General features: G+C 38.1%; 1 protein-coding gene across 2 annotated transcripts in view; it reads right to left on the reverse strand.

Annotated features, from left to right (window-relative positions):
- HS2ST1 (heparan sulfate 2-O-sulfotransferase 1) overlaps positions 1-15256 on the reverse strand; it is a 185033-nt gene that overhangs the window by 16726 nt on the left and 153051 nt on the right. For both annotated transcript variants that reach the window (XM_005888422.2, XM_070367749.1), the window contains exon 3: positions 10016-10101. In XM_005888422.2, the coding sequence (XP_005888484.1) occupies positions 10016-10101 (86 nt within the window). The remainder of the gene's footprint in view (positions 1-10015; positions 10102-15256) is intronic.

Raw genomic sequence — 15256 nt, forward strand, 5'->3', positions numbered from 1 at the left:
CCTTAGGGAATGAAGAGAGCTGACAGAACACAGAAGGTGTTTGCTTTAGCAATATCTGTAGACCCTAGAATTGTCTCGCTGGTCCCTGTTCTCATATCCTCACTTATCTCAGCCTTGAACTTCAGTGTTACCCCAACTCTCCACTTTCCTTTATTCTTCGTTTAACACAATTACCAAGTTCTTCTGATTTTTTCTTTTGTAGGTTTTTCACAGATTTGATCTGTCTTCATCACTTCCTTTCCTGTGACAACTGCCCTCTTCGCAGGCCTCTTGCTTAGAGCACTGCCATAATTCGTGGCTTTGTAATTAATAATAATAGTTTTCTTGCATCCAATCTCTCTCCCTTTCAATTTACCTTCACGCCAATTCCCAACTGATATTTTGTAAAACATCACTGATAAGATCATTCTCCTTAGGAACCTGAGATACCACTGTTTATGTTGACATCAAACCCAAACTCCTTTGCTTGGTTGTTAATATCTGCTTGCCTTATGTCTTGGGACCCACCTTATTGATCCATTTTTATTTTCAACTCTCCACAGATAAGAAATCATCTATCAGTTATAATTAGGTCCCCCTCTTCTACCTCTCACCAATATATCATACTTCTAGTTCTCAATACATGCCTTTACTCATTGTCTTCCTTAACTAGAATGCCATTCGCATTTCCCTATTCTTTTTATTAATTAATTCATTCAAATATACTTTTTTGTGTATCTAATACATGCCAGGAACTATTTTAATATTAGGAAAACAATAATGGGGAAAAAAAGACAAAATTCCTTGTCTTGCCAAAGTTAACATTCTACTTGGAAGAGACAGAATGTAAACTAATAAGAAAATATATTAATGGTAAAAATACTAAGGAGAGAAATGATGCAGTGAAAGAGAACAGGGAGAAGGGGGGACTGCTGCTGCTGCTGCTGCTAAGTCGCTTCAGTCGTGTCTGACTCTGTACGACCCCATAGACGGCAGCCCACGAGGCTCCCCCATCCCTGGGATTCTCCAGGCAAGAAAGAACACTGGAGTGGGTTGCCATTTCCTTCTCCAATGCATGAAAGTGAAAAGTGAAAGTGAAGTCGCTGAGTCGTGTCCGACTCCTAGAGACCCCATGGACTGCAGCCCACCAGGCTCCTCCATCCATGGGATTCTCCAGGCAAGAGTACTGGAGTGGGGTGCCATTGCCTTCTCTGAGAAGGGGGGACAGTACAATTCAAACTAGGGTTTCCCAGGGAGGCAGCACTATTATTACATTTTTTTAATATTTGGCTTCCCTCATAGCTAAGTTAGTAAGAATCTGCCTGCAATGCAGGAGACCCAGGTTCGATCCTGGTTCAATCCCTGGGGCAGGAAGATCCTCTGGAGAAGGAAATGGTAACCCACTCCAGTACTCTTACCTGGAGAATCCTATAGACAGAGGAGCATGGCAGGCTGCAGTCCGTGGGTTGCAAGAGTCAGACAAGACTAAACCACCACAGCACTATTATTATGTGATGAGAAGACAGCCCCATCGATATCTGGGAGAAAGTGCTCCAGGAAGATAAGACTTCCAAGCAGGAAGGCCCTAAAGCAGCTAAGTGCTGGGCATTTTTGAGAATCAACAAGGAGGTCAAAATGGCTGAGGCAGCATGAGGAAGGGGGTAATGACAGAGCATGAGAGTGGAGAGAAATGGGGGTGATGGCGGGGGAAGTGTAGACCACGTGGGCCTTGTAGGGCACTACAAGCATCAGGAGGGAGCCTGAGTCAGCAGAGAAGTGTCATGATATGGAATCTAAAGTACAGCATGGTAACTGTAATCAACAAGGTGTGTGTGTGTGCCCAGTCACTCAGTCATGGCCAGCTCTTTGGGACTCCATGGACTTATAACTTAGATTTCCCTTCTTACTAAAATCTTTTTTTAAAGGCACCCAAAAAGCACATAGCTAACCTAACCAGTTTCACATTTCCTCTTACTTTTGCCTGTTACAATGTCTTACACACACACAAACATTCTATAAATATTTTATACTAAATTTTTAGCAAATAAGTAGTGAAGAGAGACCACAGAAGAGAAAAAAGCAAGATGCCAAGATACAACTTGCTTCTCTCAGCCTTTGAATTACTGAAAAGTAACTGAACAGGACATTTCTAATTTACAAACAGGTTGGATTCTGTAAGAGATGCTTTGTGTGTAAAATGGGGTCAACTCTGTTGAATTCCAGTCCTTTTTCTCACTATTAAGCCATTTGTCTAAGTCATTAAAATCTTTTGTACATATGGAAATACTGAAAACCACAGAGAACTTTAGAGCTTATTGCTGAAAGTGAAAGAGGAGGGTGAAAAACTTGGCTTAAAACTCAACATTCAAAAAACTAAGATTATGGCATCTGGTCCCATCACTTCAAGCAAACAGATGGGGAAACAATGGAAACAGTGACAGACTTTATTTTCTTGGGCTCCAAAATCACTGCAGATGGTGACTGCAGCCATGAAAATTAAAAGACGCTTGCTCCTTGGAAGAAAAGCTATGACCAACCTAGACAGCAAATTAAAAAGCAGACATTACTTTGCCAACAAAGGTCCATCTAGTCAAAGTTACAGTTTTTCCAGAAGAATTGATGCTTTTTGAACTGTGGTGTTGGAGAAGACTCTTGAGAGTCCCTCGGACTGCAAGGACATCAAACCAGTCAATCCTAAAGGAAATCAGTCTCAAATATTCATTGGAAGGACTGATGCTGAAACTGAATACTGCTGAAACTGCAATACTTTGGCCACTGGATGCGACGAACTGACTCATTTGAAAAGACCCTGATGCTGGGAAAGATTGAAGGCGGGAGGAAAAGGGGATGACAGAGGATGAGATAGTTGGATGACATCACCGACTTAATGGACATGAGTTTGAGCAAGCTCTGGGAGTTGGCGATGGACAGGGAAGCCTGGTGTGCTGCAGCCCATGGGGTTGCAAAGAGCTGGACATAACTGAGTGACTGAACTGGACTGAACAGAGAACTTTTTGGAAAAACATTATTCTATTAAATTTGTGAGTTGGTTGATTAGAGCTTGGGGTATATTTTTTCAATAAGCAACTCATAAGCCTATAAAATCAACAACGATGCAGTAAAATTTTTCTCACAATTTTTAGAAAAGGAAACAGTATTGTTGCAAATCTTATGGCATTGTCAAATTAGGTATCAGAGTAGATGCTCCATAAGGGAAGACGACTTTCTTTCTGGTTCATAGCTTTATCATTAATGTTTAGCATGATGTCAGACAGGTGTTGGATATTAGAATCAGGTTGAATGAACTGTTGTGAATTGGCTACTTACAAAAGGCCTTCCTCTGGAACAGTGTACTCACCAGTGAGAAGAGGGTTGGGAGGCATTAGGGAAACATACCTGCTACCTTAACTGATAATCAAATATAATCAAATCCCTTATGACTATACAGTGGAAGTGAGAAATAGATTTAAGGGACTAGATCTGATAGAGTGTCTGATGAACTATGCACTGAGGTTCGTGACACCGTACAGGAGACCGGGATCAAGACCATCCCCATGGAAAAGAAATGCAAAAAAGCAAAATGGCTGTCTGGGGAGGCCTTACAAATAGCTGTGAAAAGAAGAGAAGTGAAAAGCAAAGGAGAAAAGGAAAGATATAAGCATCTGAATGCAGAGTTCCAAAGAACAGCAAGAAGAGATAAGAAAGCCTTCCTCAGAGATCAATGTAAAGAAATAGAGGAAAACAACAGAATGGGAAAGACTACAGATCTCTTCAAGAAGATCAGCGATACCAAGGGAATATTTAATACAAAGATGGGTGCGATAAAGGACAGAAACGGTATGGACCTAACAGAAGCAGAAGATATTAAGAAGAGGTGGCAAGAATACACATAAGAACTGTACAAAAAAGACCTTCACAACCAAGATAATCACGATGGTGTGATCACTGACCTAGAGCCAGACATCCTGGAATGTGAAGTCAAGTGGGCCTTAGAAAGCATCACTACGAACAAAGCTAGTGGAGGTGATGGAATTGCAGTTGAGCTATTTCAAATCCTGAAAGATGATGCTGTGAAAGTGCTGCACTCAATATGCCAGCAAATTTGGAAAACTCAGCAGTGGCCACAGGACTGGGAAAGGTCAGTTTTCATTCCAATCCCAAAGAAAGGCAATGCCAAAGAATGCTCAAACTACCACACAATTGCACTCATCTCACACGCTAGTAAAGTAATGCTCAAAATTCTCCAAGCCAGGCTTCAGCAATACATGAACCGTGAACTTCCAGATGTTCAAGCTGGTTTTAGAAAAGGCAGAGGAACCAGAGACCAAATTGCCAACATCCACTGGATCATGGAAAAAGCAAGAGAGTTCCAGAAAAACATCTATTTCTGCTTTATTGACTATGTCAAAGCCTTTGACTGTGTGGATCACAATAAACTGTGGAAAATTCTGAAGGAGATGGGAATACCAGACCACCTGACCTGCCTCTTGAGAAACTTATATGCAGGTCAGGAAGCAACAGTTAGAAGTGGACATGGAACAACAGACTGGTTCGAAATAGGAAAAGGAGTACGTCAAGGCTGTACATTGTCACCCTGCTTATTTAACTTATATGCAGAGTACATCATGAGAAAACACTGGGCTGGAAGAAGCACAAGCTGGAATCAAGATTGCCGGGAGAAATATCAATAACCTCAGATACGCAGATGACACCACCCTTATGGCAGAAAGTGAAGAGGAACTAAAAAGCTTCTTGATGAGAGTGAAAGAGGAGAGTGAACAAGTTGGCTTAAAGCTCAACATTCAGAAAACAAAGATCATACATAGCATCTGGTCCCATCACTTCATGGGAAATAGATGGGGAAATAGTGTCAGATTTTATTTTTTGGGGCTCCAAAATCACTGCAGATGGTGACTGCAGCCATGAAATTAAAAGACACTTACTCCTTGGAAGAAAAGTTATGACCAACCTAGACAGCATATTCAAAAGCAGAGACATTACTTTGCCAACATAGGTCTGTCTAGTCAAGGCCATGGTTTTTCCAGTGGTCATGTATGGATGTGAGAGTTGGACTGTGAAGAAAGCTGAGCACCAAAGAATTGATGCTTTTGAACTGTGGTGTTGGAGAAGACTCTTGAGAGTCCCTGGGACTGCAAGGAGATCCAACCAGTCCATTCTAAAGGAGATCAGCCCTGGGATTTATTTGGAAGGAATGATGCTAAAGCTGAAACTCCAGTACTTTGGCCACCTCATGCGAAGAGTTGACTCATTGGAAAAGACTCTGATGCTGGGAGGGATTGGGGGCAGGAGAAGAAGGGGACGACAGAGGATGAGATGGCTGGATGGCATCACTGACTCGATGGACATGAGTTTGAGTAAACTCTGGGAGTTGGTGTTGGACAGGGAGGCCTGGCGTGCTGCGATTCATAGGGTCACAAAGAGTCGGACACGACTGAGCGACTGAACTGAACTGAACCTTAACTGAGAGCACCAAGAGTCTTGTAACAGGTAAGGGCAGGACAGTGGGGCAATGACTCCATTCTTAGATTGTGAGATTCCCTGGGCATCTCTTTTATCATCTCTGTTATTAGCCACTGATCCACCTGAGCTATCCCCTTGGGAATTACCTCCTCCCAGAATATCTCCTACCAATGCTATGCTAATTCTAAGTCACTTCAGTCGGTCCAACTCTGTGGGACCCCATAGACGGCAGCCCACCAGGATCTCCCGTCCCTGGGATTCTCCAGGCAAGAACACTGGAGTGGGCTGCCATTTCCTTCTCCAAAGCATGAAAGTGAAAAGTGAAAGTGAAGTCGCTCAGTCGTGTCCGACTCTTCGTGACCCCATGGATTGCAGCCTAACAGGCTCCTTTGGGATTTTCCAAGCAAGAGTACTGGAGTGGGGTGCCATTGCCTTCTCCTACCAATGCCTCCTCTTTTCTCCTAGTCCCTGAAATGTGGAACAGATGGAGATTCTTACCAAGTAGAAGTGAAAGAGGGATATGTCATTTGACAAAATCTTCTTGCTGTCTGGGAAATGACTTTCTGGGGCATGGCTTTAGGTGGCCTTTATCTGTGTGAAACATAATTTTTAATGAGATAATCTATGTGAACTTATTCTGAAAATGGATAAGAGTTATTATTTATAAGTCAGAGTATGGGCATGTAGACATGGAAGCAAAGAATTATAACTGAAAGTAGGCATGATAAAACAGCACTGGACCATTCAGCTCAACTAGTAAGGAAACAAGTTTGTACATTTACGTCTCTGGCCAACCAGGTAGTTTTATACCAGTGGAAAAATACGTTCTGTGGTTGTAGACTCAGCTTTAACCCTGGCCAGTCATCTGAGCAATTCCTCAGGAGGGCTCAGATGGAACAGTAGAAAATTCATCTTCACTCCAGGAAACTTAACTATTATTGACCCATTAGAACGCAATGTTTCTAGGAAGAGAACATATTTCCTAAGAATCTGTCATGTTAAATGATGATCAAAAGGGGAAAAATATAATCTGAGCAGCAAGTTGGTAAGAAACCTTATTCTTGCTGTATTAGCATACATGGTATAACAATAAGGAAGACAAACCAGGAACATTTCTTTACACCCACACTCTATATAGCCTGGACAGATGAATGAACATCAAGAATAGTTAAAAGAAGTACACACTCAGAACATTTGAAAGGAACCTTGACAACTAGAAGATGATGAAGCTGAAGGAGGGCTGAAGAGTCTTCATGAAGTTATTTCACTTTGAGATTTATGCTTCACACTAGATTTAACATTTCAAGTTAAGTAGCAGTTTCACACAAGGGACACTGATACACAGTTGATCTGCAGTTAGATGAATTCGCAGATGTGGAAACTAAATAACAAGGGAGGACTGTACACATTTATTCTGGACTCTTTTATCCCTAACACATTCCTAGAAACCTCCAAAACCTGCTACAGTAAATTCCCATTGTCTTGTTTCAAAAATAGTGAATAACCTGTTGGTATTTATTGGTCCCACTGACAATGATATGAAGAACAAAAGATTTTTTAAATAACTATTTCTTGAAATGAGCATTCATCTATTAAAATGGCACAATTTTTTAAAAATAGGAGGGGTGGTCTAACACTACCAAGTTAGTGAGGATATACAGCAAAATAATAAAGTCACTGGGAAAACTGCTTAGCAGTGTCTTACCATCTAGCAATCTCACTTCTAGGTTTTACACAAGAGAAATGAAGACACTGTGTCCACACAAAACCTATATGCAAATGTTCTGGCAACTTTACTCATAATCAGCAAAAGCTGGAAAAAACCCAAGTATCCAGAAACTGGTGGGTGGACAGAAATTGTTCTGCCTCCATCCTTACTCCCCAGTAAGGAACTAACCACTGACACATGCACCCAACTGGATGAGTATCAAAAGCAGCGCACTAAGAAGCTATTCAACAAGACTTGGTGACTGACTAGATCCATGTGGCAAAGAAAAGGGTGATTCAAAATGACTCTAAAGTTTCTTCTTTGGATGCTTTGATAAATAAAAATGGGTAAACTTCTCAAATGACATTTGGAAAGAAGAACTAGGAAATGCGCTGAAAAATATAAGAATAGGGTTAAGACAAAAAAGGAATGAGATAAGGTTAAGACAAGACAGGACAGGAACGCAACTATAACGAGAAGATATTTTTGTTCTTATTCTAAAGTTCTAAACAAAACCAGATAAACATAACCAAAATATTTGCTCTTATTCTAAAGTTCTAAACAAAACCAGATAAATATAACCAAAACATAGCTTGAGCAGATATGGGTTTACAAATAACATGTGTGCTTCCTGTGATCAGTCTAAATTAGAAAGCACTTTTCAATTTTTATTTGTCCATCTTTCTGCCTAGGTTTTCCCGGGTTTGTACTCTTTTTAGTGTTTCTGCTAAGGCAATTGAAAAGCTATGTGATTAAATATTTCTTTCATTGAATTTGACCATTTTTTTTCTTGAAGGCAAGTATTTTAATGGACTCCACAAGGTACTACACCAGTCAAGAATATGTTTTAAAGAATAAAGTATTTTAAAAACTGGTAAGGTGATGTTTCTTTCCTCTCTTCCTTACTTGTTGTGAGTATGACAGTCAAACTAAAAATCATTTTTTAAAAGATACTAGTTATATCTAAAATAGTTTGTGACTATATACATCAAAATACATTTTCTCTAGTTGATTTTTTTAAGGTATTTGTTTAAAATCTTGTAAAGGTCTATCAAAATTTTTCACAACACTTTTTGCTTCCAATAAAATGAAACATATTATGAAAATATTCAAATCCTTAAACATTTATGTCAGTATTTAATACATGAGATTAATCTTTCCAAGAACTTTGTGTTTTTTCAACTGTAAGAATGCTAGCATACACCAGAGCTTCATTCTAAGACTTTTGCCAAAAGCAAAAGTACTCAATATTATTTTAATAATGAAAACCTCAAGTATGAAACCAAGCTATGTGTGGGGAAAAAAAAATCATTTATGTGAAAGGGTAACAAACATTCAATTGAAGGATAATGCAGCCCTGAGGGAATATGCATATGAATGAAGTTTATGAAATTGGTTCAGTGCCTCTGCAAAGAAAAATAATTAGTTTATTTTAAAGCTGCCTATAAAATGTTTTCAATATTGTTGTATGAATTATTTATAGAAAAATGTACATCTAACTTTAAAGCTAATATTTTACTGAAAGATCCTGAGTGCTGTAGGAGGAACTAGAAACAAGAATATACTGTTTTATGTATGTAATATTTGGGAGATTCCTTTTAATTATTTGCTTTCCAAAAAAGTTAAGATTTATTATCAATGTGGATCTGTACCATTTCATTCAACTGTTTTTCTTTTCAAATTTGAAAGCTGAAATGATAGTGGGACATCAATGTAACTTTTGGATTTTACACAGAATGCTCTTTGAAGTTGCCAAATACAAGCGGATATATTACTCTGAAGTCATGACTGCTAAAGAAATGACTGAGCAAATGCATCTAAGATTAAATAATTTAAAAGTAGGGGACTTCCCTGGCAGTCCAGTGGCTAAGACTTTGCCTTCCAATGTGGGTTCAATCCCTGATCAGGAAAGTAAGATTCCACATGCCTCTCAGCCAAAAACATAAAACAGATGCAATACTCTAACAAGTTCAATAAAGACTTTAAAAATGGTCCACATAACAAAATATGTAAAAACATATTTTTAATGTTTTTGAAATTAGTTTTATTACGGAAAAGATTGGCATTTGAGGTTTTCCAACAATACTCTATGTGCTACAAAAAAATGTTTAAATAGATTCACCAAACTATACATATTTAGAATATTCCTTTTAATCAGTCTTCTGATTAGTACTTAATGTGGCACAAACTCTAGGGGGAGGCACATAGTGCTCAGATACTGTACAAAGGCCTATACTTTATTAACTTTTCTTGAAAGAGTTATGACAGGAATACCTTGATCCTATGCCTCCCCCAAAACATGGAAAATTAGTTATTTATGTCCAGTTTCAGGCAAATCACTATAAAGAAAAATCACTTTAAAAAAAGTCTTTTTATATCTCAATTGTAAAGCTAAAACAAGGTAGCCAAAGGGGAAGTGTGTCTTGGCTGAGCAGCAGACACTTCGGGTTATCAGTAACGGAGTAATGGCTTCTTTGCTTTCTCTGTTCTCAGTCAATGATGTGGTAAGTCATAATTCGACTGGCTTCTAGGTTAAAACTTGGAACTCTCCTAAAATAGTGTTATTTGATTGCACATGAAGCAGAAACATAATGATAAAAAATTTTAAAGGGCATTACCTAAATTTATCTACCTTAAATTTCTAAAATTAATATGACAATAATCAATTTATGAACACTAGAGGGCAGTAAAACACTAGAAGGTGTATTTAAATTACACATCTGAAGTGGCAAACACAAGCCAGTACTTTTTTAAAAATCAAAATCACAATTATTTAATAACTTTATCCCTTTTTAGGTTGCTAAAGTACAAAGCATTCTTTTGTGTATAATTCTGGGTATAACTTACTTTGCAAAATCCAAATAAGAAATGTGCCCATGATAAAACCCTGGTTTCATCTCTTTCCAGGCAGTTATATTCTTTACAAAGCGCACCTAAAAAAGGAGAACATACTCATTATTTAAGTACAATTTAAAGAAAATAAAATTTTGTGATAGCAAAATGCTTTTCATTTAGGCATTTAAAACTGATCACACCACTTTGACAATTATGGAGCTTGAAATACAGGCTTCAACTAAGAAAAGCATAGTGTGATATGTAATTACTAATGCATCATAGAGAAGCTACTGTCACCACTCTTAGAAAAGAGTGAAAGAGGATCTTGAAAACAAAATTGCACAATGCAACCATTTACAATACTGCACAGTGAGTACATTTATGTGGTGGGTGGAGGTATACAAACAACACAAGCTGAAGCAGGTAGCAATTCAATATGGGGATAGTCTATGCAAATCTCTTCTTCCTAGAGACTCGTTATTCATAAAAATTCACATTTATAATGACTAACAACTAAAACAAACATCAACTAATCCTAAAACCAAATGAGTGAACAAAAGATGAGTATCAGAAGACTTTAAACCACTAAGAGCAGATATCATATGGTTGAGCAGATATCATCAACTTGCTGATAAAAAAGCTAAAAGGTAAATTTTTAAAAATATCTAAATATTACCATTTTAATCTACTAGAATTAAAAGTATACAAAAGATTAGTTAATATAACAACTTAAGTATAAATATAAAAGTTTCAAGAACTGGTTAATATAGAACTTGATAAACCAGCTATAACAGAATTATGATAAGAATTATGATACATAATTCTTCAAAGAAAAATAATATAAATTTCTGATAATCAAATCTCTGCATGATCAACAGCAAGTGGCTAAGAATCTCTTCTGGAGACTAGAGACAGTGTGGGGATGGCTGAGGGGTGGGGCCCACCACCCTACACTGCAGGGAAAGCGCCTGTAAGCCGGGATCTCAGCCCCTGACACAGACTGTCAGTCGCCTACTTCTGACAATTTACCAATCCTTCACTTCTATTTCACAATAGTTAGTCACATGGTGATATTCTGGAGCACTTATTACCAGGTTAGTCAATAAATTAATAGCCATGAATGATGGCTCCTGGATAAGGCCCACTGGTAGGAACAAAGTAGGCAAACTGTGGAAGCAGCCTTATGTCGGAGGACGTGAACTAAGGCAAGATGAAAGATTCTGGAAGGAGGATTTATAACTCAAAGACTAACAATGGAGTTAGAAACAATGGGGTTTTTAGAGGGGAAATGAAAAGAACCTTAAATTATTATTTTACACATACACACACATTATTAAAATCTGAAAATTGGATGTAGGTAACAAAATTATGTTGTACTAGAGAATACATAATTATATTTCAGCAGATATTTACAAATTGTCCCCACCAAAACGAATGAGCCAAATAAACATGTGATTTGAGATTTCAGGTTCTTTCCTATTTGTTCTTCAATACATCAAATAGAATAAAAATATCAAATGGCAAATGAAAAAGAAATAGAAAATAAAATACTACTTAATCCATAAACTGAATCCTTAAAAAAGTTTACATGTTGAATATGAAAAACCCTTATAATTTCTACTTAATGGTAAGTTACACAAGCTTTTGGTTCTGTGAAAATCATTTTCAGTATTTCAGTCCCAAATGAGGAAGAAATACAAGGCAAAGAGAATAGGAATGGGAGATGGTGGTTCAAGGGTGCTTAAGACTCTTACAGCTGAGCTCTTCAGAAGCTGAGATTTAAATGGATGTGATGGTATAAGAGGGAAATGAAAGGGAATGACAGATTGAAACCTGAGAAAACAGTGTTATATAAGCCAAATGTTGGAGGATCATAGTACACTGGGATGAAAGACAGGTATAAATTTCAAGTGTCCTTTTTCCCTCCACCCTTCCAAAGGATGGTCAAGATCAAACTAAATTCTGCTAAAGACACACTCCATCTGCTGTGTGTCCTACAAGGTGAGGTGAAGAGCCCTGGAAGCTGGATGAGATCTGCACTGCTACTGGGCTTCCCAAACTCAGTGTGCAAATGAATCATCTGGGGCTCTTGTTAAAATGCAGATTCTGACTCAGCGGGTATGGAGTGGGGCCCAAGATTCTGCACTTCTAAAAAGTTTCCACAGCATGGCCAGGTCAGCGGGTGACACTGAGGAGCAAGCCTTTAGCACGTATGGACCCAGGACCTAGCTCTTGGTTTTATCAACATGAAGCTCCTTCTGCAGTGCCTGCAAAGGAGGCCTGAGGTCTATAGAGGCTCTTTAGCAAGGATATACTCTCTCAGTTACTTTCATGAGTTACTTTCTTCTCAGTTACATATCATGCTTTCATGATATGGAAAAAAAAAGTATGCTGAACTAAAACAGTGGTTTAAAGGTTATCTACATATATAGATAATATATATACATATATACACACACACACATATAAGCTACCACAACATATAAAACAGAATGAGGGGTGGGAGCGTAATGCCCCCGTCTACTCAGTCTCCTCCATCTGCCCACACAGTGATGCCTGAAGCACTCTGGAACCAAAGCATTCCAAGAAACACAAAGTATAAAATAAATAAAAGGGTTGTGCCTCCACTGGACTCAGGGAAGTTTGGTGAAGGCAGAACAGAACAAGGCATGAAGCATTCACTGCTGTCACCGATCTCAAACTTTCCTGTTTGCAGAATCAGCATTTTATTAGGATATCCTGTACTCCTTATGTTACAGAAACTGAAGTCCAAGAACCACATACCTCCGATTTTTGGTCCAATCATCCTTCTATACCACTGGCTAATTTCTTTAATCTATTATTGTCCAATTTAAACAAGGTTGGGGGGGAGGAACGACTTGAAAGAGGAGCAGACAGGTATCTTTGACATCATAATACTGATCAACAGACTTGGACACTGAGAATTTCAGGTTCTGTCCAATGCTCAGGAAATTCCTGAGATCCAGACATTCAAACCTCCAAGATCTCAAAGCTCTGTTGATATATCTCTCTCAACTGTTTATTTTCCTGCTTACATTCATTATCATCTCAACTTCCAATCTACTCTGTGCACTATCTCTTGTATTGAATAACCATTTTTTGACAATGGCCGCTGACTTATTCTTGCCTTTTTATTATCCCAGGTAACCTCAAGGGTTGCTGAACAATGCTGGTCAAAACTAAGAGACCCAGTCTAAATGTAGGACTTTGAATCTTATTAGACTGAATACATTCTGAGGCATATTCAGGTATGTTATTAAATTCTCTACAGTTTTTTTTTTTAAATTTTATTTTTTGGCTGTGCTGCACAGCATGTGGAATATTAGTTCCTAACCAGGGATCGAATCTGTGCCCCCTGCATTGGGAGCACAAACCATCTGGGAATTCCAGAATAGAGTGTGGAATTCCCTACCGCTATTATTGCTAGTCTCCAAACACACAGAATCTTCCTCTAATCTCCAACTAAGAGAATACTGAAAGCTACAAACTTAATATATATGTGTATGTATTTTTTTAATTTCATCTAATCAACATTTAACTAGGGCAATCTGTTAAAATCTCATTAATAAAGCTGTGGCTGATTTGCAATAAATCAAAAGATGCTGAGCTGAGATTTACCTTCCTTTCACAGGGAAGCAAAAAGTGCTAAGTAGACAAATGCTGTCAATAAGGTTAAAGTGGTGCTTCACAGTCATCTGGAGAAAAGGCTGAGCATTTAGAAGTGTCATTTACATATGGCTGAAATTCTACACCATCCTAATCTCCTCTTCAAAAGTAATCTCCCAGGACATAAAAACCTAATTAATGCCCTTTGAAGAACATACTTTTTAAAAGTTTTCCTTTCAAAGTATTAATTTAGCCACATTTAATTTTATCCTCTGAGTTCTCTAGAATTTTCCCTGCCTCTCATCGGTCATATTCGCTTATGCCCTTTCATCAGTCTAGCTGCAGTCCCTGCCCTGTCATTTTCTGTGTTCTCGTCTCTTCTCTTCCACTTGACTTTAAGTTTTTCTTCTGGTTTTCCTCTACAGTGGAGCATTCTGCCCAAGACTGTGAGATAAAGCTCTGGGATAGACAGGAGTAACGGGAGATGTAGATCAGGTGAGCAAGCTTCTACTCAGTTCATTTTATGGATTCTTACTGACTACAATACTTGGCACTAATGAAAGATAAAGAGAAGGGTAAAAAGGAGCAAAACTAATAGTATCAAATGAAGCTGAATCTGAAGACACTGAAAACTCTTGGGGAAAGAAATAAAGTCATCATAGCGACTTTATTCAAAGAGAATTTCCATACTCTGATTGCAAAAGGCTATCAAGAAGATGTTTCAGAAATAGTAGTTAGATACAATACAGGAAAAAGGGATGTTTTTATGGCTAGCCTGGAGCAGATTTTAAACTGTGATTTTTGTCAGATTTTATAACTCTTAAGCAGTTAGGCTAGCAAGTAATCAGAAGAGGCCTTCAGGGAAAACACAAGCAATGTAGGGAGGGGTGTTGTGATTTATTTGCTAGTTGAACCAGAATTGAACCAGTACAATAGGAAAAGTGAGAAAGCACCCTCTCACTAACACTATATCTAGATTTATATTCTTAATAAGAGTAATCTCAACATTATGATTAAATGTGATCACAAAAGAACTTGTTTTCCCTATCTAAAAGTAGGAATGTCATCCTGAACATCCTGGTCAAATTCCAACTTTGTAATTACTACCTACTGAGTGAACATTACTATTAACTTGGGTAATTATATATACCAAACTCCTACTCATGCATATACTTAAAATAAACATTCACTGTACAGCCGTGGGTAGTTATATGAGGAGAGGAAGTTTTCTATGCAAAGAGAAAAAACGAGTAATAATTGGATACCATATAAGAAAGGTTCAGCAGCAGAAGAACATAATATACTATCTGCACTAAAGCTCAGAACTGTGTTGTTCAATGCTACTACTATCAATCAGAGGCACTCCTTCTGCCAGTATTTACCACCCTGGCATCATGCTCAGCTAAGAATTACCTTCAGAACCTAAGCAGGTTCATTTGTTCATTCATTCATTCAACAAAAAGTTACAGACTATCTACTATGTATCTACAATACATACAATATGATATGGAGTATCTACAATAGAATGGGAAAGACTAGAGATCTCTTCAAGAAAATTAGAGATACCAAGGGAATATTTCATGCCAAGATGGGCACAATAAAGGACAGAAATGGTATGGACCTAAC

The sequence above is a fragment of the Bos mutus genome, chromosome 3 (assembly GCF_027580195.1).
Source record: "Bos mutus isolate GX-2022 chromosome 3, NWIPB_WYAK_1.1, whole genome shotgun sequence".
Lineage (NCBI taxonomy): Eukaryota > Metazoa > Chordata > Mammalia > Artiodactyla > Bovidae > Bos > Bos mutus.